This window comes from Protopterus annectens, chromosome 2.part2 (genome assembly GCF_019279795.1).
Source record: "Protopterus annectens isolate FY-2018-M chromosome 2.part2, PAN1.0, whole genome shotgun sequence".
Classification (NCBI taxonomy): Eukaryota; Metazoa; Chordata; order Ceratodontiformes; family Protopteridae; genus Protopterus; species Protopterus annectens.
The window spans coordinates 656,551,269-656,578,093 of NC_056730.1; the positions used below are offsets into that span (position 1 = coordinate 656,551,269).

General features: G+C 40.3%; 1 protein-coding gene across 1 annotated transcript in view; it reads left to right on the plus strand.

Moving 5' to 3' along the window:
• The window catches only part of ADAM33 (ADAM metallopeptidase domain 33), an 897,076-nt gene that overhangs the window by 760,357 nt on the left and 109,894 nt on the right, over positions 1 to 26,825 (plus strand). Inside the window, exon 12 of the mRNA XM_044064075.1 lies at positions 9,850 to 9,955. Coding sequence (XP_043920010.1) covers positions 9,850 to 9,955 — 106 coding nt within the window. The remainder of the gene's footprint in view (positions 1 to 9,849; positions 9,956 to 26,825) is intronic.

Below are 26,825 nucleotides of genomic sequence, written 5' to 3' on the forward strand. Positions count from 1 at the left end.
GAACCATCATAACTGAGACTGCAACTGTTCCTGTGCTAATAATGCTGTGACTTAGCCTAAAACGACAGTGGTATTTTGTAAGGTTACTGAAAATCATTTCATAGGAGTGGGAGGGTGGCTTAATGGTTAAGGTGCTTGCCTTATAAACACAAGGTACAGAGTTTGAGTCTAACAAGGAATAATTGCTAGGTTTAAAATGGCTCACAAGGGCAGTTAACTTAGTACTAACCTGTGAACTACATTCAAGAAAATGCTGTAGAAGTGTACATATATACAGTTTTTAAGCATGTTTGATGTGAGTGACAGGAAGACACTAGGACAGAAACTACTGTAGCTATACAAGGATATGCATTTATGAACGAGGATAACTATGATCTTTTCCCAGATAAGAGGATCATTAGAAATCTAGACAGAATGGTTGACAGGATGAGCAGTGGCATCTATCAAAAGCTTTAATTTTACACTTTGATAAAGATAAATACTAATGCAAGTGAAATACAGAGTAAAGTAGGATGAGTTATGCTAAATACATTTTCAAATATTTATTTGATATGGGAGATAGATGTCCTTGGGGAAATAGACTGTAATTATTACAAAGAAATAAATTAGCTAGGGATGTCTTTATAAGAAGCCATTTGGATACAACAGTTAGTCAAGTATTTCCATAAAGTTTATTTCCATCATCAGATAAGCAAGTAATATTGTCTGACTGTGTGGGCATTTCAGGAAAATAATGGATTGCCCAGGGGTGTTATGAGACCTGATGACACAGGCAGATGACCTCCCCACTCGTGGAAGGTACATTATTTCCCTGTAATACCCACCTGCAGGGTATTATTGTGCTTAGAAAATGGAATATCTGCTAAGCTACCTATTAAACTGTTTTGAATTTATTATTAATGCATTAATATATATATATATATATATATATATATATGTATGTATATATATATATATATATATATATATATATATATATATATATATATATATATATATATATATATATATATATATATATATATATATATATATATAGGGTCTGCTTCTAAATCTTGAAATTGAAAATACTGAAGCCAAAATCTTGAAAGTTCAAAATACTGAAAATTAAAAATACTGAATTTCATAATATTGAAAAAACAGACTACACCAACACTTACAAATAAGAAAACATATTACTCTTCTCCAACTATTAGCAGGGGTGCAAGCCCCTCTGCGCCCCCCCCTGCTACTTAAGTATATCAACTCCAAAATTGCACTCCACAGAAGAAAATGGCAAACATACCATCACGTGCTTCATGAGTGCCTGTTGTAACCTTAGTCATGTTCCCTTTTATCATCTTAGTGTAGTAAAGTGCGATCTTGGAGTTGATATATTTAATTAGCAGGGGGGGTAGGGGGTGCAGGGTGGCGCAGCCCCCCTGCTAATAGTTTGAATAAACTAATATGCTTTGTCTTTTATTTGTTTTTCTATGTACTTCTAGTGGCATATAATAAGTGTTACTATCCTGTAGTTTTTTCAGTATTATGAAATTCAGTATTTTGAACTTTCAAGATGTTGGCTTCAGTATTTTGAATTTCAAGATTATGAGCTTTGAAGATTTAGAAGCGGACCCATATATAGTTATAGATATATACATATACATAATATACATACGTTTTCTGTAAAATAGTTCATTTGCCTAATATTCCAAAGTTGGTGTAGAATATGTAATAGTTTGAGGGAGTATTTCACATCCATAATATAAGTAATCTAATTAGTAGTGTACATACACAGGCACACACACACACACACACACACACACACACACACACACACACACACACACACACACACACACACACACACACACACACACACATATATGCAAGCACACATACAGTCTCTCACACATATACAGAAATTGGAAAACAAACATATAGCCACTTTGTTGCCTGTGTACAATTCAGATGTCTGACTATAATCAAATAAATAAATACAGAATTATTAGCCACTGTAATGTATTTTAGCTCATTGCACAGGTGAAAGCAATGCAAACCATTGCAAACACACATACATTCACACACACACACACACACACACACACACACACACACACACACACACACACACACACACACACGTCTTTGCAAATGCTGATGCTGTAGTTGCAAACATTAGTTCTGTTGTTATTTATTTAATGGCAGCTACAATAAAATATTTCAGTTATAGGACTTTTTTAATGGGCTCTTCCAATTCACTAATTTATCCCTTTGGAATGCGGAGGACCCAAAGGTGTTTGTAGAGTCTCCAAGCCTATTTTCTAACAGATAATCATTCACTTACACATATACATTAAGGCTTGTAACTAGTACACTGCAAAGGATAATTTCACATCCACTATTAGAAAGTAACACAAAAGTTGCCCACAACAAACTGGAACAAGTTAAACTCATCTGACAGTGCACCCACCAAAACTGTAGGAGAGAGAAATTTTAACACCATTTTTATTGAAATGCAAGTTCTCCTGCACTCTCCTTCTGGGTGATTTCAACCCTCACATGTTCCTTACATATATAACAATTTCACTGTTGCATAAATATAGGGAAAAGGCAAAACACTAAATAATGTGGAAAAAAAACAGTTTGCACAACTGCAAAATTCTGGGACTTCTAAATTTAGTGAATTGGGATCATGAAAAGTACATTCTTCCTGTTAACATGTACCAAAGGCTAGATTTCTTTCATCAGATTCACTTTTTTTGTTTTTGGACACTTTCAGGACTATTAGACAAGTGACAACATTAGTTGAAAATGGATGGCTCCTACTTTTTTCCTCACTGTTTTGCATGTGTGTGTGTTTGTGTGTGTGTGTGTGTGTGTGTGTGTGTGTGTGTGTGTGTGTGTGTGTGTGTGTGTGTGTGTGTGTGCATGTGTGCATGTGTGTGTGTGTGTGTGTGTGTGTGTGTGTGTGTGTGTGTGTGTGTGTGTGTGTGTCTGTATATACTTGTTTTTACCAGGCTGAGGAGTGGTGATTTATCACTCTGACAAAGCAGAAATTCCCTGAGGGTCCAAGAGCAGAATAATTTTTTCTTTCATTTATTTCATTGAATTGCACTTTTTAATGCTTGTAGTTGTGCTATACAGCTATTCTACTAAGTTTTGCACTGTTATAAAGCTTTTTTTACTGTTTCACTGCATTTGTGTACTGTTTTATATTGTTTTAACTGTATTTTCATTGCTAGATAGTGTTTCACTGTTGTAATTGCATTTTTATTGAATTACTTAACTGTAAACTGTATTTTTATACGGAGAGCTGTATTTTCTGTTTGTGAGTGCTCTATCTGTGCTTTTCTGTGCATTTTTGTGAGGTTTCTGTGTTCTAGTCAGGTAGCATAGCCTGGATAGAAGTCTGCTGTCCAGGGGTGGTTGTTTTGCTTGCTAAGTTTCCTGTGTTTCTGAAAGCCATCCTCTGCTGGTAGTGTCTTGTTTTTACTGTTAGTAAGAGTAACAGGGTTGCTTGACCTTCTCTAGCATGAGTGATTGGTTGAAAGAGCATTGGCTAGCAGGATTGGGTTGTAATTCAACCTTCTAGATTCTTCCATCTTTTCTGGTATTTAAACCCTGTGTTTGCAGGGGGCTGTGCTTGTTTTTACCAGGCTGAGGAGTGGTGATTCATCACTGTGACAAAGCAGAAATTCCCTGAGGCTCCAAGAGCAGAGTACATTTTTTCTTACATTTATTTCATTGAATTTCACTTCTTAACACTTATAGTTGTGCTATACAGCTAATCTACTACATTTTGCACTGTTTCTTACTGTTTCGCTGCATTTTTATACTGTTTTATTATGTTTTAATTGCATTTTCATTGCTAGTGTTTCATTACTGTAATTGCATTTTTCTTGAATTACTTAGCTGTAAACTGCCTTTTTATACTGACAGCTGTATTTTCTGTTTGAGAGTGCTCTATCTGTGCTTTTCTGTGCATTTTTGTGAGGTTTCTGTGTTCTGGTCAGGTAGCATTGTCTGGATAGAGGCCTGCTGTTATCCAGGCCTGGTTGTTTTGCTTGCTGAGTTTTATGTGTTTCTGGTAGCCATCATCTGCTGGTAGTGTCTTGTCTTCACTGTTAGTGAGAGTAACATGGTTGCCTGACCTTCTCTAGCATGAGTGATTGGTTGAAAGAGCAGGGGCTAGCAGGATTGAGTATTAATTCGAGATTCCTCCAACTTTTCTGGTATTTAAACCCTGTGTCTGCAGGGTGCTGTGCTTGTTTGTACCAGGCTGAGGAGTGGTGATTCATCACTGTATTAAAGCAGAAATTCCCTGAGGCTCCAAGAGCAGAATACGTTTTTTCTTACATTTATTTCATTGAATTGCACTTTTTAACTCTTATAGTTGTGCTATACAGCTAATCTACTACATTTTGCACTGTTATAAAGCTTTTTTTTTTACTGTTTCACTGCATTTTGTACTGTTTTATACTGTTTTAACTGTATTTTCATTCCTAGATAGTGTTTCATTACTATAATTGTATTTTTACTGAATTACTTAACTGTAAACTGTTTTATCATACTGAGAGTTGTATTTTCTGTTTGTGAGTGTGCTCTATCTGTGAGTTTATGTGCATGTTTTGTGAAGTTTCTGTGTTCTAGTCAGGTAGCATAGTCTGGCTAGAGAACTGCTGTTATTCAGGCCTGGTTATTTTGCTTGTTGAGTTTCCTGTGTTTCTGGCAGCCATCTTCTGCTGGTAGTGCTTGTCTTAACTGTTAGTGAGAGTAACAGGGTTGCCTGACCTTTTCTAGCATGAGTGATTGGTTGAAAGAGCAGGAACTAGCAGAACTGAGCAGTAATTTGAGCTTCTAGATTCTTCCAGCTTTTCTGGTATTTATACTCTATGTTTGCAGGGTGTTGTGCTTATTTGCTTGTTGCACATTGTCGCTGCACTGTTTTAACCCATTGCGAGGTATCTCAGTTGCATTTTTGCCTTACCTGCACTCCTATGTAACTGATGCCCTCCCTTGCAACTTCTGTGATTTTATCCAGCCCTAGTCACACCTATAGGAACTCTATTCTGATAGTACCCACTCTAACATCCTTTACCTCTCTTCCACAGATTCTGACAACCATGGATGGACAATTTCCTGTGTTTTTTCCTGCTAGACTTGTTGATATAGGCATTCTGAGACAGCGTAACAATCACCTCATGTACATTGACAACCCTCTTCTTCCACCAACTAGGAACACACTATGTGAGAGATGCAATTACATTAAGAACCTAGAATCCTTGCTGTCTCAATCACAAGCCAGTACATCTGGCACTGAGAAGGTTGTCTGCACAAACACCACAAACACCACACCTCTAACACCACCCACACCTGTACAGTACATTCCTACATATGTGGAAGTTCTCAACAAAAACATACCTAAACAAGAGACCTCCAAGGCAAAAGCACACATGCACATCACAACCCACCTCACCAAGCACCACACATAGTACACATGCCTGTGTCTCACGGCCTGTAAGGCCTAGCCACAACTCCAACATATTATTCATAGGAGACTCTATCGTGAGACACACAGATGTCCTCCACACCAGGCTAGACAAGGGGAAAGTCACATTAAGTTGCTTGTCAAGTGCTAGAATCCACCATATCACTCAAGCACTCAAGTCTGTCAACAACAGGTACTGTTATGACTCGGTCATAGTCCATGTTGGCGTGAATGACTTGAGATGTACCTCTCTGGTCTATATGAAGAGAGACATGATTGAGCTTGCTGAATATGTGCCCCAGGCAGGTATATCCCTAGCCTTAAGCAGCATCCTACCATCACCCAGAATGATGCTTCAGTACAAACAGAAAATGATTGACTTTAACTATTGGCTTAGTTTCTGGTGTCATTCCAAAGGGATCCAGTACCTGACAGTCTGGGAGGACATGATTGACAGACCACGATGCTTTGCCATACATGGCCTTCATCTGTCCACCCTGGGCTTCAGACTTCTGGCAAAGGCACTTGTCTCCCCTATAGTGCCTTTTTTAGGCAAAGTTATGAGAACAAAATTACCAACATAAAAATTTCTTCTAAATGAAATTTAAAGGCCATACTGCTAAATGCTAGAAGTCTTAATATGAAACTGCACTCACTGCAAGAATTTCTCACCCTGGAAGATGCTGACATTTGTGCAGTCAGTGAAATCTGGTTCAAAGATGCGGAGAGCACCCCATCCTTACCAGGTTACTTGTCCTACCATACTTTCAGACCCCAAACAGAGAGCTAGAAAGCCAAAGAAGGTGGAGTTTCAATATTTATCAAAGACATACACACCTCCAGGCTGGTCAGACAGTATGATGACGCACAGGAGACATGCCAGGTGCAGTTTACTATTGACAAAACACCTGTTCAAATCATAGCTAGCTACAGACCCCCATCCATGACTCAGGAGGCCCACTCCACCTATCTGGACTTTCTTGAATCTATTAATATTCAACCCTCTACCCCAATCCTGGTCGACTTTAACTACACAACCATAGAGTAGAAGCTCAAACATAAACACCCAGAGATTCCTCAACTTCGTCAATCCCAGTGCATTGGACCAGCTGGTCGACACCTCCACGAGAGGTGAAAATATCCTGGACCTGGTACTAACCAACATGAGTAGCCACTGTAGCACTCCTACAGTGTCATCCTCCTTGGTAAGATCCGACCATAAAGCAATCACTTTCAAAGTCACCATCTCCCCTGAACCCCGCCCCCCCGACTTGCCAATATCAAACAAAAAAAACTTTTCCAAAGCCAACTACAACCTCCTGAGAGCAGGTATAAGCAGCTTCACAGCCACCATCCCTTCAGTTGAATCAAGCACTAATGTCCAAGCCTACACCAAAAAACTATATGAGCAGCTATATAGCTGCATGGACTCAACAATACCTGACAAGGCCAAATCATCTTCCTCAAGGAAGAGTAAACCTATCTGGTGGACAGTAGCAGTAAACAGACTCTATAATAAAAGGAAGCAATTGCTGTCAAGGACCAAGAAGGAGCAGGTGCCAGGTTGGAAGCAACCTCGCCGTTATCTGAACAAGTAAATAAGGTTATTGGTGAAATCCTCTAAGGCTAACTTTGAGTCCAAATTGGCCACATCCAATAAGGACAGTCATAAGGCCTTCTATGCATATGTCCACAATCTCAAAGGTAACTCCCAAATCTGCTCTGAATTGGTGATCACGAATACCACATACAAAAATACCGTAGATATAGCCAACCTACTGGCAGATAGGTTCAGTGAAAACTTCACCCCCTGTCCCCCACCATCAGCAAACCAGGACTCTCCAGCACATGCCTCCCTCCCCTCATCACCAGGGAGCAGGTTATTAATGCCCTGTTAATGGCAAAAAATACAGCCTCCATGGGACTCAACAATATCCCTGGCTGTGTCCTACATGAACTCAGGCAAGAGCTCTCAGCACCACTTGGCACCCTTTTCAACCAAAGCCTGTGCATCAGCTTCATCTCAGCAGAATGGGGGACAGCCACTGTCATCCCTCCGTACAAAGGTGGAGCATCCACTGACCCAGGCAATTATGGGTCCATCAGCCTAACTAGCCTGATCTGCAAGGTCATAGAGTGCATTATCATGGACCTAATAAACAAGGACATTGGCAACCTCCAAATGCTTGATCCCACACAGTTTGGTTTTGTCAAAAGGAGATCATGCCTGTTAAACTTGGTTACCTTCTTCAAAACAGTCACCAAAGCCATGGATGAGGGTAAGACAGTGCACACTTCCTAACTTGACCTAGCCAAAGCCTTCTATACTATTCTCTCCTTGGGTATAATAGATACACTGTTCTAGCTAGGCATCAACCCGTATGTTAGCAGATGGGTACCTAACTGGCTCACTGATAGAAACCACTCAATCAAAATAGGAGAAGCCACCTCTAGTTGCAGACCCATAACTAGTGGTGTACCCCAAGGATCAGTCTTGGGGCCTCTGCTGTTTGGGATATACATTTCTGAGGTGCAAGCCAAAACTAGTGATCTTTGGCTGACCAAGTTTGCAGATGACTGCAAGCTGGGCACTGTCATAAATTCCCCTAATGATGTGAACATCCTCCAAGAGGGCCTTAACCAAACCAATGACTGGTGCCAGAAGCATGGCCTCAAACTGAATGCCAAGAAATGCATCATTATCCCCTTTGGGGATAATGGTGTCCCCACTAATTATCACATTAATAACAATGTACTAAGCATGCAATCAGTTGTGAGGGACTTGGGCACCCAGGCTGATAGCAGCCTGACATTTGACCACCATGTTGCCTCAGTTGTATGGAAGGCTTTCTACATGGCCCACCTCATACGTAAGGGTATTTCATCCAGGAAAAAGGAGGTCATAACATCCCTGTACTCCTCCCTTATCAGACCCATTATCGAGTACAATGCCCCCTTTGGCATGTACTTTGCCAAGTTCATGGAGCAGTTGGAGAGACCACAGAGGTTCCTGACCAGGAAAATCCAGGGTCTCAAACACCTATCCTGCACAGATAGGCTAAAAGCCCTGTCTCTCTACTCAGTCTCATACAAACTGCTCAGAGGTGACCTGTGTCTGGCATACAAGGCCATTTCAGACTCAGCCTTGATGGAGTTGCTGCATATCCGTAAGTCAAACTCTACTCCTGCAACCCACACGCAAGGTCTCAACCTGGTCTGTGATATATATAGAACTTGTTGGTGGGATAGATTTGTGTCCCAATGACTTCCCCATCTGTGGAATAGACCCGCTCCATGTCAAGCAGAGTACCTTATTAGCTCTCTCTTTAAGAGGAACCTGGACGACTGGATAGGAAATAGAAAATATACCCCTAGGATCCCACCTGTATCCCTGCTGGACAGGGAAAACAGGTGCTGACTTTGTGGGAATATGGGCGAAATTCTTGGCTAGGCTTATAAGGGCCTCCAGGCCAATAGCCTAGTATTGTTCTATGAACCTATTGTCCTATATATATATATATATATATATATATATATATATATATATATATATATATATATATAGAGAGAGAGAGAGAGAGGAGAAATTATAAATACAAATTCCTCTGCTCTGCACAGGGGTAGAACTGTAATCCATTGCTTCAGGGGTGCTTTATGTTTTGTTTCTACATACCTGATTTTTTGGAAGCCGATGTGTGCATGGATGCTTGTACATTGTTTGGCATGCAATTTCTGATTTTTTTTAGCCATTCTTCACTGTCAGCAACCCATCATGTAGTTGCAGTATCAGGCTAGTATTCATGCTATGAAATACAATAGAAAAAGGTAAGCAATGTACAACATCTGCAATCAAAGTCTCACAAAATAGTTTTATACAGCTTCCACTTCCTTGGCTACAAAACATGTAGAGAGCAAAACATCAGCTTTATTGTTGTGTGCACATGCATGTGTGTGCATGCATGCATGTGTTTGTGTGTGTGTGTGATGTGTTTTGTGTGTGTGTGTGTGTGTGGGGGGGGGTGAGTATGCATGTGCGCAAGTCTGTTTTTTTAATATTTACATTACTACTTAGACAATCAATTCAAGCATATTGCTAAATTTTCAAAGTGCCACAACTCAATAAAACAAAGAAAAAATATTAAAAAGGCCTTCCATTTTTTTTTTGCTTATTCAAAAGTGAAAAATTGTGCCATATTTAATAATAAAATTTGCTTCTTTTTATTCCAGTGCAGCATTGTTACATTATATCCTTTCTAGTACTGCTTGATGCAGGTGAATGTCCTGTCATAATTTGAAGAATGAATCATGGTATAGAAAAATAAACTTTGTAATGCCATTCTGATTTGCTGACCAAATTTGTATATATGTCTTTTTTCCAGGAAGGGACTGAATCCAGTATTTAGTGACTGCAGTCAACAATTTCTTCAGCAGTTCCTACAAGAAAACAATATCACATGCTTACTAGATCGACCCAAAATGTTCATAGTAAGTAATGTCATAAACAAATGGGGTCAAGTTAATATAATTACCTTTAATCTGTATTACTGAACTAACCCTAGGAAACATTTAGAATTAAACAAAAATAGGTCCACTATTAGAAGCTGATGCATAACCCACCAACAGCAAACTGAATATGTCAAAGTCATTTAACAGCATAATCACCAAACTGTAGATGGTAGTAAAATTAAAAGTACTTTTTTTTTCTAGGGAGTGAAAGCACGCTGTAAAGCCACCTTGCTGTGATAAACAGCATGGGTGAAGAAAGCCGTTGACAGTGGCATTGATGGCTAAAGTCCAGAATGTAACCCAGGTAACCCATGTTCAGTTAGTGGGTGAAGGTTTCCCAGGTTCAGTTAGTCACTCAGGTCCTTAAGAGCACAGTCAGGGATGAAGGGTGTACCCATAATGCAGGGAAGGGTGCATTCTCTTGAATGCGCCACTGTAAAGCCCATTTCTGAGGTGCGCTTGGAGGCATGGCCAATACATCACAAGGCTCATGGCACAACAGCTCCTGAATATTGGATGCATATACACAAAGTAAGGGGGAGCAGGCTGAAAAACACTCTTAGGCAGCATTGTGATGCTACTGTGAGTTCCCCAATGTCTTCACAGGCCCCAGGCATAAGTTAGGATTATCCTGGAGGAATCTAAGGCAGGTTCTATAGGACAAGTGAATTACCTGAGAGCAGTCAGTGGTCAGATATGGGAAGCTAAAGAAGACACCCTTAAAAAAGTGTGGTTGAGGTAGTGCAACACAGCCCAATCCATCCATCCATCCATCCATCCATCCATCCATCCATCCATATATCTATTGATTTATCCTTCCTTTGAACCATCCACCCATAACTCTCTTTCCCATTTTTGCACATATTGTTGGGGTGACTCATCAACAGTGACCATCATCTAGAGCCAATGTTCACACCACCTGGTGGCTAGCCCTGTCACAATTGTTCTTCCATACCACACGCGTGCACACACACACACACACACACACACACACACACACACACACACACACACACACACACACACACACACACACATACCTATGGTCAATTTCAAATGTCAAATCCACCTACTACATGTCTTTGGAATGTGTAAGGGAACTAGAGCACCTGGAGAAAACCCATGCAAATACTGGAAGGACGTGAAAATCCCACACAGAAGACACTCTAGCTGCAAATCAAATTGGAAAAGCTTTTGCTGTGAAGTGACAATGTTAACTGGTGTGCCACTGTGCTGTCCAACGTGGCTTAGTAATACATAAGTGTTAGCATAGGGAGGACATTCCTGACATAGTGCTGCATAATGAAGCCTTACATTCATGAAAATGGTAGTCACTGCAGAAGAAAGTGGACCACCGTATGTATGATCATATGACCCCAAGAGATCTACATCCAATTAGCACGCTCAAAGTTATGCATGTTCATACATGCATTTAAGAGCCACATACTTGCAACATAGGCAAAGATGGGAGCCCATGCACTGGCCACAAAGCAAAGTGCCAACTAATTTTATGGAAAGTAGAAAACTGGACTTTCAGAAAGGGGGAAGAGCATGCAAAGAAATACACATTAGGACAGTCGGAAGTGAAGAGTGTCAGGTGGGTGGATGAGGAAGGGTATACTTTTTGGAGGAGCATGTGCATTTTTTGATAAAGAAAAGGGGGATGAAAGTATGCTGAAGTTGCTGATAGCAAGGAAGGTGTAGAGATGGCAGTAGAGACAGACATGCAAACATATAATGCAAACAAAGGTTGACAGTGGAGGTATTGACACAAAAGGAGGGTCCATAGGAGAGATACATAAAGAATAAATGTTGGATAACTGGTGATGGGGAGAACTGGACTACAGACAGGGGAGAGGGGCTGATGCACAAGGAAGGAGAACACCTTGAAGGGGATTGTAACAACCCACCACTGCCAGCCAGTAATCAAGGAGCCTCAATCCTCACCACTGGCAACAGTGGAGTATGTTCACTGAGAAGATAACAGGTACACACACACAGTAATTCCAATTGCAGTCCTCTGCAGCAAGTGCAATTTCTCCTTAAGAGCACACAGAGACCACAGTGAGTCTGGGCTGGTTTCTCACTCCTTCTGCAGCTCTCCAGTAAGACACCCCACTGGCACAGCTATAGAGTTGAGATCTCAGCTGAGTGACCAAGCCAAGACCTCCAGCACCCTCTCTCTCCAACCAGTGCTTCGTGTCCCTGCCCAAGTAGCTGACACACACACTTTTTGATGATTGATTTAAACATACACACACCTGGAAAAGGCTTGCACAGGTTTACTAGCTATGCCCCCTTCTGCTCAGGTTATAAAGTAGCTACCTCTCCCACCCATCACTCCTTATCAGCTACTTAGGGCCCTTAACAAAGGGTGTCCAATTTTACTGTGTAATATTAATACTAATACAAAGGGTAGTTTGACCAAGAGGAAGGCTGTTAGGAGTGGCCCACATAGTATCACCAAATAAATATTCAAGTACTCTCAAAACTTAAGTATCTATACCCAGATCAGCCACAATGAAAGCTTTAAATATATTTAATAATAAATAAAAGAACAAGACAATACTAAATATATATTCACAGTGACATCAGAGTTCAAAACCACAGGAAATATTTAAAATAACATTACAGTACAGACTCACACAAATAAAGAAAAGCGTCACTATATTCCTGACTGAATCTAAGAGAATTATACTATTCCCTAGTAACTTGCTATTAAAGCAAGGCAGATGTGGTGAATGGTTCTTGTTGTTGTCAGGTACAAGACAGAATGGAGAATACCCTGTCTCACTAAGAGACTTCTCAAAATATCTAAAATATTACTGCTGTGACAGCTTGCAGAATGACATCATTTCTGGTCTTCTGACTTCTAGTTCCCAGACTAAAATCACCAATTACTGGCAGCTGTTAGCATTTAGCATCTACCTGTAAAATGCTCATACAAGGACTATTTCTCAGATCTTTGGCAGATGCTGGAAGTCATAAAACAATTACATTCCTTCATTCTTCCAAAGAAGGAATTAGTTCACCATAAAGACAATACAGAAAGTTTCCTACTAAAACTTTGTGTCTCTAGCTGCATTGAAACATCTTTATGGCATAGCCTTTAAAGTAATTTAATTTCAGATATTTTTCTGAAGTTTGCTGGACTGAGGTTAACCCCCTGTATTCCAGTTTTCACTGTTAAAATATATACATTTAAACAGTTACAATAGTGCATGTACATTTCTGCTCTCTTTCAGTATGGCACACTGTGGTGACATTTTAAACACAGCACTTTACAAATACCCGTTCAACAGAAACATCTGTACAAAGCAATTTGATATGCACATGATATACAGTTCTAATATATTTGTAACAAAAACATCTTGTATAGATTGGTTTGATATTCACAAATGGCAGATAATTATTTATAAAATTCCAGCTAGCTGTGCTGGCAGTACTTTCTTTCGTCACACTTCTTCCCCACTTTGAAGACTCAAGCTACTTTTTTAAGTGACCCTTGGGAAACGTTGCTTAAGTGGGATGAGCCTATCTGGGAATACATTACCCCATTCCCTGTTTTGAGATTTCAGCTGCCTTTGCATTGCTGACCCCATTACAGTGTTGCATTGTCATATCTTATGCCTGCAACCCTAGGCTGCACCATAGTAACTGGGGATTTTGTTGGCTGGCTTGCTATAGCCATGGATCCCCCCTCAGACTCCTCCTGCCTCCTACTGCAAATACTTAGCACAAGGCCCTCCCTATCATGGTAAAGTTTCATGGGGTTAACATGGTACAGTTTGTGCCCCTGCCTCCTGCCTAACAGTTTTATCATGTAGTTAACAGCACTGACCTTCCTTAATCTTTGAAGGGTCCCTCCCAAGCTGCCTGCAGCTTGGTGTGTCTGACAGGAATGAGAACCATAACCTGCTGCCCAACAGCATACTCTCTGGCTCAAGCATTTCTGTCATACCAGACCCTTGTCTGCTGTTGGGCTTCTGCCAGGTTCTCCTGGGCGAAACCCATGAGTTCCCTGAGCCTTGTCCTGAGGTTTAGGAAATATGCCACAACAGACTCCTTGTGGGATTTACACTCACCCTTTCACTCATTACAAATCAGATCTAGAGGTCCCCTCTCTCTATGCCCATACATCAACTCAAAGGGTGAAAAACCTGTGGATTCCTGGGGCACCTTGCTGTAAGCAAACAAAAGATGGGGCAAATATTTATCCCAGTCCCTCTTAAACTGGTCTACAAATGCCTGTAGCATGCTCTTTAGTGTAGAATTTAACCTGTCCAGCAGACCATTTGTCTGGGGATGGTAAGGGGTAGTCTTTAGGTGCATCACCCCACAGTGCTTCCACAGAGAATCCAGCAGGTCTGAAATTAAATTGGCATCTCTGTCAGTCAGTATTTCTTTTGGGAAACCTACCCTGCTGAAAATCTCTAACAAAACATTTGCCACCTTTTCTTCCTTAATGGAGGACAGAGACACCACTTCAAGGTATCTGGTAGCATAATCTACTACAACTAGGATGTAATTCCTTCCTGTGGAACTTGTGGTACTCAGAGGCCCAACAATAGCCATAGCTACCCTTTGAAATGGCTCCTCAATCATAAGCAAAGTCATCAAATGAGCTTTGACCTTGTCTCCTGCTTTGCCTACCTTTTGGCACTGCTCACTGGTCCTGCAGTACCCTGTTACATCCCTGGAAATCCCAGGCCAATAAAAGTTCTGCATAATATGTCTCATTCTACACTTTATGCTCATATGACCTACAAAGGGAATGTCATGGTCTATGGCTAGAAGTGCCAGATGGTAGGCTCTGGGCACTACCCTCCCTCAGGGGTCCACTCTTTATACAGGAAACCTTTGTTCCAGTATACATATTCCCCCTTTCCGTGAGAATCAGATGCCCCCCTGGCTACCTCCCTCATGCCTTGTAATATTGGGTCTGAGAGCTGAGCCTTTCTCAGCTCTCTCTTTGCAACCCTTCTCAGCTGCCCTTCCACAGGAAGTCTGATATCCTATGACCATGGTGTCTCACTGTTAGTCTGCGTACTACTACTCAACTCTTGCCCTTGCATTCAGTCTGTTGAAGGGGAACATCAGTACCCACCAGCAGCTGTGGCTCACCTTGAGTCTCACTGCTACATGGTATCTCCCTCCCTGAAGTAACCACCTCACCAGTCCTGGAGTCAAGTATGCAGTCTGTCTGGGTCCCTCCCAGGCTACCAGACCCACATGCCAATTTCCAGTCCTGACTGCATGTAACTACATGAACACAAGGTACTGCATTATCAAAATCACTATCTATCAGGACATCTGCAGGGATATCCTCTAGCCAAATGTATTTGCTTGCTCTCTCCTAAAGCTCTGAGTCAAGCGACCCTAGCCAAATGTATTAGGAATGGGTTCTCCTCTCTGACTAACCATTGCAGGCTTCACAATGGTTAGGTCAGAGGTTGTGGCTGTCTTAGCAGTGGTCTGTTTCCCATCTGCTAAGATAGGATATAACCTCTTGTTGTAGTTTGGTATTTTTGTTGTCTCCAGACAACTTACTGCTGCCATTCTATTATTCACACTTACTGGCTCCCCTACTTTTTGTTCCCCACCTTGCCTCCATGGACATCTATATGCTACATGTACCCAATAGTTACATTTAAAACATTTAACCCTTGATCCTGGTAATGTACCTGAACTAGTAGCTTCCCCTGTTGCTGGCAGACTCCTTTGGGGCAGCTTAGGCTGCCCACCATGGGTTTCCTTAGACCCATGTGCAGCACTGGGTATCCCTTTCCTGTGCAGTGATGCCTGCTTGCTAGGTATAGGTCTCTTTTTTTCCAACACAGAATTCACAAGAAAGGGGATATCTGAGTATACTGACATATAGGGAAAGTAATATTTCCCTTACAAATCCCATCACTGCCTTGCCCTCAACCAACTACAGTGGCTTGAATTTCCTCAGTTACTCCAACTTTCTCAACTACTGATGACACATTCTCTACTGTATAAACCAGGTGACTGTCCCTCCCTGTCCACCCTCCTATCCCTTTACAGTCATCTGCATTGTTGCGTTCTCTGACAACAGGACTCTCATATCTTCAGGCAAAGTGCTAAGGACTTGTTCTCTCACCAAAAGGTATACCAGCCCTTCAAAAGTGGTGACCTGACACCCACTTACCCACCTATGAAAATACCTGCTTAACTTAGCAATAGAATCACACACACTTTCATCTGCCTTGCATCTGTGGTCACAAAACGTTTTTCTATAAGCTTCAGGTATTAACTTAAAGCATTCCAATAAACAATTTTTAACTGTATTATAATTTAACCAATCATATCAGACAATTTAGAAACAGCAGTTACAGCTTTACTATGGAGTAAGGGGGCCAGAAACTTTACCCAGAGCCCTTGGTCAGTATTATACTGTTTATATACCCTTTCAAACATATGAATAAAACTATCAAAATTATCACCCTCTGTAAATTGTGGAAGAAATTTACTGACCTTTATTGCTTCTGGGTTCAGTTATTCCCTTCCCCATTACCTCAATGACCTTGGGGAAGAGTCAGCATTTCCTTTTCATGTTGCCTCACTCTCATTTTCAATAGCTTCCAGATTTGTCAGTCTCTCTGCTGATTTGAGTTCCACCTACAAACACTGCAGTCTGTCTGCAGATTCTATTTCCAAATATTTGGCCTCCAGTTCAAGTCTCTTTAACTCCAGATGGATTTTTAAGCCCTCTGAGGCAAAGTTGAACTGTCCATTTTCTGAGAGTTGTACATCCCCAAGGCCACTCTGGTTGTCCTCCTGGTTGCTGGCATGTGATGCAGATGTGGTTAAGGCTGCAATAATTTCTCCTTTAGTCAGGTTGGCATGCCCCGGTCCTTTGGCTTGGCACATTTCAGCCAAATGGTTCCTTGTCAGCTTGCCATAAGCCTCTGTTGCCATCCTTGCCTGCTCTCCCTGACTAACTAAGCTAACAAAAAAATAAATAAAACTATTGTGATATGAAACTGTGAATGCCTACCATGCGGCTGCTAGAGAGTACAAACACCATCTTTAGTGGCCACTGTTTACAGGCTACAGGAGTTTAATATCCACACCACTGAATCCTTGTATGTGATGTGGTAATCCCACCGCGGTTCACCAGTAAATATGTGATGTGGATATCCCACCACTGCCCACCAATAAATATGTGATGTGGATATCCCACAACTGCCCACCAGTTAATATCTGATGTGGATATCCCACCACTGCCACCAATTAATATGTGATGACCCACTACTGCCAACCAGTAATCAAAGAGCCTCAGTCCTCATCACTGACAACAGTGGGTGATGTTCACTGAGAGGATAAGAGGTACACACACAGTGTTTCCAGATGCAGATCTCTACATCAAGTGTAATTTTCCTTAAGAGCACACAGAGATTAAAGTTAGTATGGGGCTGATTTCTCACTCTTTCTCCAAATCCCCAGTAAGACTCTCCACTGGCACACCTATAGAGTTGAGATCTCAGCTAAGTGACCAAGTCAATACCTCCAGCACCCTCTCTGTCCAGCCAGTGCTTTGTGTTCCTGCCCAAGTAGGTGACAGACACACTCTTTGAGGTTTGATTTACACACACACACACACACACACACACACACACACACACACACACACACACACACACACACACACACACACACGCACACACACATATGGAAAAGGTTTGAAAAGGTTTACTAGCTATTCCCCCTTCTGCCCAGACTATAAGGTAGTTACCACTGCCACCAGTCACTCCTTATCAGCTACTTTAGTGCCCTTAACAAGGGGTGTCCAGTTTTACTATGTAATATTAATACTAATACAAATAGTAGTTTGACCAAGATCAAGGCTGTTAGGAGTGTCCCACACAGTGTCACCAAATAAATATGCAAGCACTCTCAAAACTTAAATATCTCTACCCAGATCAGCCACAATGAAATGTTTAAATATATTTAATAATAAATAAAAGAACAAGACAATACTAAATATATATTCACATTGACATCAGAGTTCAAAACTACAGGAAATATTTAAAATAATATTGCAGTACAAGCTCACATAAATAAAGAAAAACATCTAAACTAAGCTTTACTATATTCTCAACTGAATCTAAGAGAGTTATACTATTCCCTAGTAACTTACTATTAGAGCAAGACAGATGTGAATGGTTCTTGCTGTTGTCAGGTCCAAGACAGAATGCAGAATGCCCTGTCTCACTAAGAGACTTCAAAATAATATCTAAAATATAAAAAAAAGTAAACAAAAGCTGTGTCAGTACGAAGAAATTTATGATAATCCAAGCCAATAGTAAGCGCTTTCGTCTCTTATGCAAGAGACTTATTCAGACTATGGCTTTACCATAAAAAACATACACTTTAAATAGTACATTAATTAACATTTTAAAACACCATTTAACATTTAAACGCACAGTGACATAAAATGCACAGTAACCATGCATACATTAATGCTTCAACCCCTTTCTTTTTAAATACATTACAAACTCTTCCCTGTTATTTAAACCTGGAGGGAAACAAGCATTTAGTTTAACTTGCCAACAATATTCTAACCAACCTAGTTCTTCTTCAACATTTACTGACTTAATATTTTGATGCACAGTGATCAAAACTATACATTTAAAATTCATTTTACATTTCTTATTAACATAATATTTGCTCATAGCATTTTTTGTATCTCCATTACTAATAGCATAATTATGTTCATAAATTCTTTTGTATAGTTCTCTCTTTGTTCTTCCCACATAAAATGATCTACATTCTGAACACATCAATAAATAAATAACATTTTTTGATTTACAAGTAAACCTCCCTGGGACTTGGACTACTGTTTTCCCCACTAATAATTCACTACTATCAGTAAATAAATATTGGCAATAGTTACAATTATAGCATTTAACCATCCCTTTTCTTACCTCAGCTTCTTTAACTTTATTTAGTTTACTTTGAAAAAGATCTTTAAAGTTTCTAGCCCTTTTCTGTACAAACTTGGGTTCATTCCCTATTTTCTCCATAATTTCTCTATTTCCTTTTAAAATTCCCCAGTTTCTCCTCACTATATTCTTTATAGTGTTCGAATCTGTACTATTTTGTATTGCTAATGCTATACTATAATTTTTATGTGTTTTATCACCAACATTCATATTGACATTATTTCCAATAGTATTCTTCTTAATTATTTCATCAGTGAACAACCTTTGTACTTCATCTTGAGGGTATCCTCTTATTTCCATCCTTTTACAAAAATGTAAAGCTTCAGGCTCAAACAATTCATCATCTTTAGTTAAATTACTAATCCTTTTAAGTTGTCCCTTAACAATATTAACTTTAGTTCTTTTAGGATGCAAACTAGAATAATGCAAATACATATTATTTTGAAAATCTTTCTTATAAATCTTAGAAATTAATTTATTATCATATTTATATATTGTCAGATCTAAAAAATTGATTTTATCTGCATTATAACTATATGTAAATTTTATATAGGAACAAACATTATTAATGTAATTTAAAAAGTTATTTAACTCATTAATAGTACCATCCCACACTACAAGGACATTGTCAATAAATCTTAACAAAGAGAGAACTATACAAAAGAATTTATGAACATAATTATGCTATTAGTAATGGAGATACAAAAAATGCTATGAGCAAACATGATGTTAATAAGAAATGTAAAATTAATTTTAAATGTATAGTTTTGGACACTGTGCATCAAAATATTAAGTCAGTAAATGCTGAAGAAGAATTAGGTTGGTTAGAATATTGTTGGCAAGTTAAACTAAATGCTTGTTTCCCTCCAGGTTTAAATAACAGGGAAGAGTTTGTAATGTATTTAAAAAGAAAGGGGTTGAGGCATTAATGTATGCATGGTTACTGTGCATTTTTATGTCACTGTGCTTTTAAATGTTAAATGGTGTTTTAAAATGTTAATTAATGCAGTATTTAAAGTATATGTTTTTTATGGTAAAGCCATAGTCTGAAGAAGTCTCTTGCATAAGAGACGAAAGTGCTTACTGTTGGCTTGGATTATAATAAATGTCTTCGTACTGACACAGCTTTTGTTTACTTTTTGGATTTTTAGAGTTATTTGCTTGCTGCTTTTGTTGGAATATCTAAAATATTACTGCTGGGATAGCCTGCAGAATGACATAATTTCTGGTCATCTGACTTTTAGTTCCCAGTCCAAACCCCCCATTGCTAGCAGCTGGTAGCATTTAGCATCTTCCTGCAAAAATACTCATACAAGGGCTTTTGGTCAGATCATTGGCAGATGGTGGAAGTCAGAAAACAATTACATTCCTTCGTGCTTCCAAAGTAGCAGTTAGTTCACCCTCAAGACAATACAAAAAGCTTCCTGGTACAAACTTTGTGTCTCTAGCTGCACTGAAACATCTTTATGGAGTAGCCTATAAAGTAATTTAATTTCAGATATTTTTCTGAAGTTTGCTGGACTGAGGTTAACCTCCTGTATTCCAGTTTCACTGTTAAAATGTATACGTTTAAACAGTTACAATAGTGCATGTACATTTCTGCTCTCTTCCGGTACAGCACACTGTGGATACATTTTAAACATAGCACTTTACAAATACATTTTCAACACAAACATCTGTTCAGAGCAGTTTGATATACACATGACATACAGTTCTAATACATTTGTAGCACAAGCATCTTGTATAGATTAGTTTGATATTCACAAATGACATATAACTACTTACAAAATTCCAGCTAGCTGTACTGGCAGTACCTCCTTTTGTCACATGGAGATAGAGTAGAGTGAGGACAGCCTGCCAATCTGTCCTAGAGGGGGAACTTGCTCAGAAGTTAAGTCACCTCTGTTGCTAACATCATGGAAGACTTGGACGCTACTGTTACACTATTTTGGGGCCCTCTGAAAGTTCACCTTTACCAGCTGCATTAGTAACTGCTCCAGGATGCAAATATAGGCATCAAGCTGCTAGTCTAACTTGGTCCTCACCAGCCAGTGAACCATGTGACAGGTGACCCTGGAAGCTCCTTCTGTGCCACTCTTTATTGAGAACCCTCTGCCATCTATCAGAATCAGCAAAGAGGCCATCAGTGAGCCATCCAGGTCACCTTTGTCACCTTGCAGAAAGGCAGACTTGGGACTTCTGGAGACCATGTGATTGGCACACTGGCCATTGTAGAATGCCTCACTGCTGCCTGCTGCATGGATGGTGAAAAACAAAACAACAAAGCAATCTAATTAGAAAAGAATGTGAAAGAGAAAAACAGAATAGAATGCAAATACAATGGTCAGTGTGATGTGATACATATTTTAAGACAGGACCTGGAAGGAGAAACAAAAGTCAGCAAGGCAATGTAAAAGAGAAGATAATACCAGAGAACATGAATGTGACATAACTGTTACAGTGTGTAGGACAGTAGCAGAATAAATTGATGAAAAATAATGGGCAAAGGCAATGAACTGTAAAACAATGGTGAAATATTAAAAAAGAAAGATAACAAAAATGATTACTGTTGTGGTTAACAGGTTAAAGTACAGCTGGTACAGTTTAGGACAGTAGCCTATTAAAAATGCATAAAAAGCTAGCATTCTACAAAGTAAATGAACAACTGAGCAATAGCAAAATGGTAAAGAGAAAAAAATGCTCATAACTGTGGTAAACAGGTTAAACACAGGTGCAGCAATACAGTACAATTACTCTTCTGCTTGAAGGAGAGCCTGGCATGCTTTGCATTATGGACGCTATTCAGAGATATCCTACTTGATACAATTTCTTCCATCACCGCAAGGCAGAAATAAGATATTAATGAGTACAGCATATTCACAACAGAAAAGGCATGTAAAGCTGTGCTTTTCAGGCCTGCTAATTTAACAAAAACAAAAATGTTGCTGTATATGCAGGCTGTCTTTCCCTAACCACTTCTTCCCATTGCTAGAGAAGGTCTGTGTGGCACCACCACAGATATCTATATGTTTGCTGGCACTACTTTTCATAGCTGGTGATATCCATAGCATAACTCTTCATCCTAGTAAGCACATGCCAAGCATCCACTTTCATACAGAGGACTGTTATAATCTCCCAGCAGGTATTCCTTATGCTACATGTGTTGTAGTTGTAAAAAGATTTTACATTCACTGCTGCACCATGCTAGAGCCATGCCAGAGTCAGATTCTACTGAGGACATGTCTGCTCTCCAGGAGTGTAAATGATAGCTGAGCTGCTTCACTGCATATTAAGGATACCACATGACTTGCATCAATGGGTAGCATGGAAGCAAGATACCCATCTATGGCAGTGTTATGCACATAGCCAGTAGTGTGGGAAAGGGTGACAGTTGAGTGGTCGGGGTCCACAGGTGTGTATGCCTGAACTATAGTGCCTTTTTTAGGAAAAGTGATGAGGTTAAAACTGCCAGCATAAAAATGTCGACAAAACACAAATTAAAGGTTATGCTGGTAAATGGTAGGAGTCTAAACATGAAACTACACTCATTGCAAGCATTCCTAACCCTGGAAAATGCTGACATCTGTGCAGTCATAGAAACCTGGTTCAAAGCTGCTGAGAGTACTCCAGCCTTACCTGGTTACTCTTCCTATCATACATTCAGACCCCAAACTGTGGGTAGTAAAGCCAAATGAGGTGGAGTTTTAATATACATTAAAGACATACACACCTCCAGGCTAGTCAAGCAGTATGAAGCACAGGAGACACTCCAGTTGCGTTTAACCATTGACAATAACGCCATTCAAATCATAGCTAGCTACTGGCCCCCAAATCTCACTCAAGATGCCCAGTCTGCCTATTTGGACCTGTTTGAATCTATCAAGCTTCAACCCTTTACCCTGATCCTGAGTGACTTTAACTTCTCAAACATAAATTGGAAGAACTACTCATGCCAGAACACAAATGCCCAGAAATTCCTTGATTTTGTCAATGCAAATGCCTTGGAACAGCTAGTTGATACCCCCACAAGAGGTGATAATATCTTGGACTTGCTATTAACCAACATGAGTAACCACTGCAGCATCCCTATAGTATCATCCTCCCTGAAGATCTGACCACAAAGCAGTCACTTTCGAAGTCACCATCTCCCCCAACCCCCCCCCAGCTAGGATCATACATAAAAGCTTCTCCAAAGCTGATTACAGCCTCCTGAGAGATGGTATAAACAGCTTCACAACCCCTTCCCCCTCTGTAGGAAATGGCACCAATATCCAAAACTACACCAAAGCACTATATGAGCATTTATATAGATGCATGGAATCAGGAATACCTGATAGGACTAAATCAACCTCTGCAAGGAAGAGTAAACCTGTCTGGTCAACATCTGCAATAAATAAGGTCTATAACAAAAGGAAAAAATTGCTGTCCAAGACCAAGAAGGAGAAGGTGCCCAATTGGAAGCAATGTTTCCTTAGCATGAACAAGCAAATAAAAGCATTAGTGAAGTCCTCCAAAGCAAACTTTGAGTTCAAACTGGCCACATCTACTAGAGACAATCATAAGGCCTTCATCACATATGTCTGCATCCTCAAAGGAAGTACTCAGATCTGTTCAGAACTGGTGGTCAAGGACACCACATATACAAATGCCGTAGATATAGTAAACTTGCTGGCTGACAGATTCAGCAAAAACTTTACCCCTCTGTCCCCCATCAGTAAATCAGGACATCCCCAGTACCTTTCCCCCTTCCCCTTATATCTCGGGAACAGATCATCACTGCTCTCTTAAAGGCAAAAAATACAGCCTCTTTGGGACCCAATAACATCCCAGGCTGCATCCTACATGAACTCAGGCAGGAGCTTGCAGCACCATTAGGCACCCTATTCAACCAAAGCCTGTGTACTACCTTCATCCCAGCTGAGTTGAGGACAACCAGTGTCATCCCTTTACACAAAGGTGGAGTGTCCACTGATCTGGGAAATTATAGAACCATCAGCCTAACTAGCTTGATCTGCAAGGCCATGGAACAAATTATCCTGAACCTCATTAACAAGGACATTGGCAACCTCCAAACACTTGTTCCCACACAGTTTGGCTTCATCAAGGGGAGGTCATGTCTGATAAATTTGGTCGACTTCTTTGAGACAGTCCCTAAAGCCATGGATGAGGGGAAAATGGTGCACATGCACAACGCCTACCTTGACCTGGCCAAAGCCTTTGACGCTGTTCCCCACTCAGGCATAATCGATAAACTCTCTCAACTAGGCATCAATCCATATGTTACCAGATGGGTAGAAAACTTGCTCACTGATAGAATCCACATAGTCAAAATAGAGGAAGCCACCTCAAGGAGTAGACCTGTAACAAGCGGCATACCCCTGGGTTCAGTCTTGTGGCCTCTGTTATTTGGGAGGTACTTTTCTGAGGTGCAGGCCAAAACCAGTGAGCTATGGATGACCAAGTTTGCAGATGACTGCAAACTGTGTGCTGTCCTCAATTCCCTTAGTGATGTGGACATCCTCCAAGAGGGTCTCACTCAGACAAATGACTAGTGCCAGAAACATGGCCTCAAGCTGAATACTAAAAAATGCATCATCCTCCCCTTTGGGGAGAGTGACATCCCCACAAATTATCACATTAATAACAATATCCTAAGCATGCAATCATTCGTGAGGGATTTGGGCACCTAGGTTGACAACAGCCTGACTTTTGACCACCATGTTGCTTCCATTGTACAGAAATCCTTCTGCATGGCCCACTTCATAAGTAAGGGTATCTCGTCCAGGGACAAGGAGATCATAACATCCCTGTATTCTTCCCTTATAAGGCCCATTACTGAGTACAATGCCCCTTTCGGCATGTACCTCACAAAACATATGCAGCAGCTGGAGAGAGCACAGAGATTCCTCACTAGAAGAATCCAGGGCCTCAAACATCTACCATACACAGATATTCTAAAAGCCCTATCCCTCTGCTCAGTTTCATACAGACTCCTCAGAGGTGACCTCTGTCTGGCAAACAGAGTGAACATGGACCTCACCTTGATGGGACTGCTGCATATCTGCAAGTCAAGCTCCACTCAGGTAACCCACACACGTGGCCTCAACCTAGTCTGTCACATCAACAAGACTTGTTGGCAGGACAGATTTGTGTCCCAGAGACTCCCCCATCTATGGAATAGACTCCCTCTCCACATCAAGAAGAATACCTCTTTAGCCCTTTTTAAGTGCAACCTGGGTAACTGGATGGGAAACAAAAAATATACCCCTGGGAATCCACCCGTGTCCCTGCTAGACAGGGGCATCGGGTGCAGATTTGTCTAAACATGGGCAAAACTCTTGGGTACACTTATAAGGGCCTTAGGGCTAATAGCCTAGTAACCTCCTATGATCCTATACTCTACATTATATCCATACTGGAGCATGGCCACAATGGACAGCTAGGTCTCACAATGACCATGGTCATTAGCACACTGCAAATCTGTACAGGCAAGCTGCACAGACACAAACCCGTATTTTATCTCTTTGTCTTGCACAAGTCAGCAGCCCTGTACTGTGCAACAAAGCTAATAATGCATTATGTCATTGCCTCACTGCAGAGACGATAATGATAATCAGCTCATTAGCATAATAGCTGCACTACAGATCCTGTATAGAACAATAACCAGTCACCATTTTGCAGGAGATGATGCCACAGTAAACAACACAGAATTCACAAGAAAGGGGATATTTGAGTATACTGACATATAGGGAAAGTAATATTTCCCTTACAAATCCCATCACTGCCTTGCCCTCAACCAATTACATTGGCTTGAATTTCCTTAATTACTCCAACTTTCTCAGCTACTGATGACACATTCTCTACTGTATAAACATGCCGACTGTCCCTCCATGTCCACCCTCCTATTCCCAATACAAAACCTCATGAACCCTCCGTAGCACTGACCAACTGCTACTCGACACCTACAGGTCTAACAAAACAGTAAGCAGATTACTTTATAAATGCTCTGTACCTCAATCCTGGAACAAACTCCCAACCAATATACATTCTGTTCAATCCTCATTTCATTTTAAAAGTGAAGAAGAACTACCTTGCAAACTCTCCCTCCTGCACCTGTCACCACCCAACCTAACACGTACTCACCCAGTTGCTAGACTTTAACATTTTCCTCTCCTTACTTTAATCTAACTTTCATAAATACTAGTACTGTAGTCACTCAACTAAGCCAGTGAACTATTCTATACTTAAATCACATCCTTCTCTTCCATACATACTATACTCCCCTCCAACTCTTCTCATATCCGGCTTTCTTTCACTTCTTTGACTCCCCTAAATTTTCCTCCCCACCCCTCTACTTATACCCTTCTTTTTATTATTCCATGTTTTCTCTCTTTACCAACTTACAGAAATCAAAGAACGCCAGCTCCTTCAGTATCTTGGGAACCTGTTCACCAACCAGCTACGGTAAAGGTCCTTGAAAAATCTTTTTGTGATGTAAGTGAAAGCGCTTAACTTTGATGTTAATTAAACAGAGTTTTTATTGCAAGTTGGCTGCCTAGCGTTCTGTAAAGATTTTTCAAGGATTTTTACCATAGCTGGTAGGTGAATTGGTTCCCAAGATACTGAAGGAACTGGCGTTCTTTGATTTCTGTTTGTTGGTTATATTGTTTCATTGAACGGCTCTCTACCAACTTGGTTTAGTTTTTAAAGGTGTTTAATAGCTTTTTTTCTAATGCCCTAACTGAAATTCTTCATTTTTACTACAAACTTCCACCTCTTCTAGTTTTTAGCTATGGTTTTTGCTACATTTTATACTGTGTTAATTTTTCCACTGCCACGTGAACAATATGTTGCTATATACCCACTTTCATGTATATCAG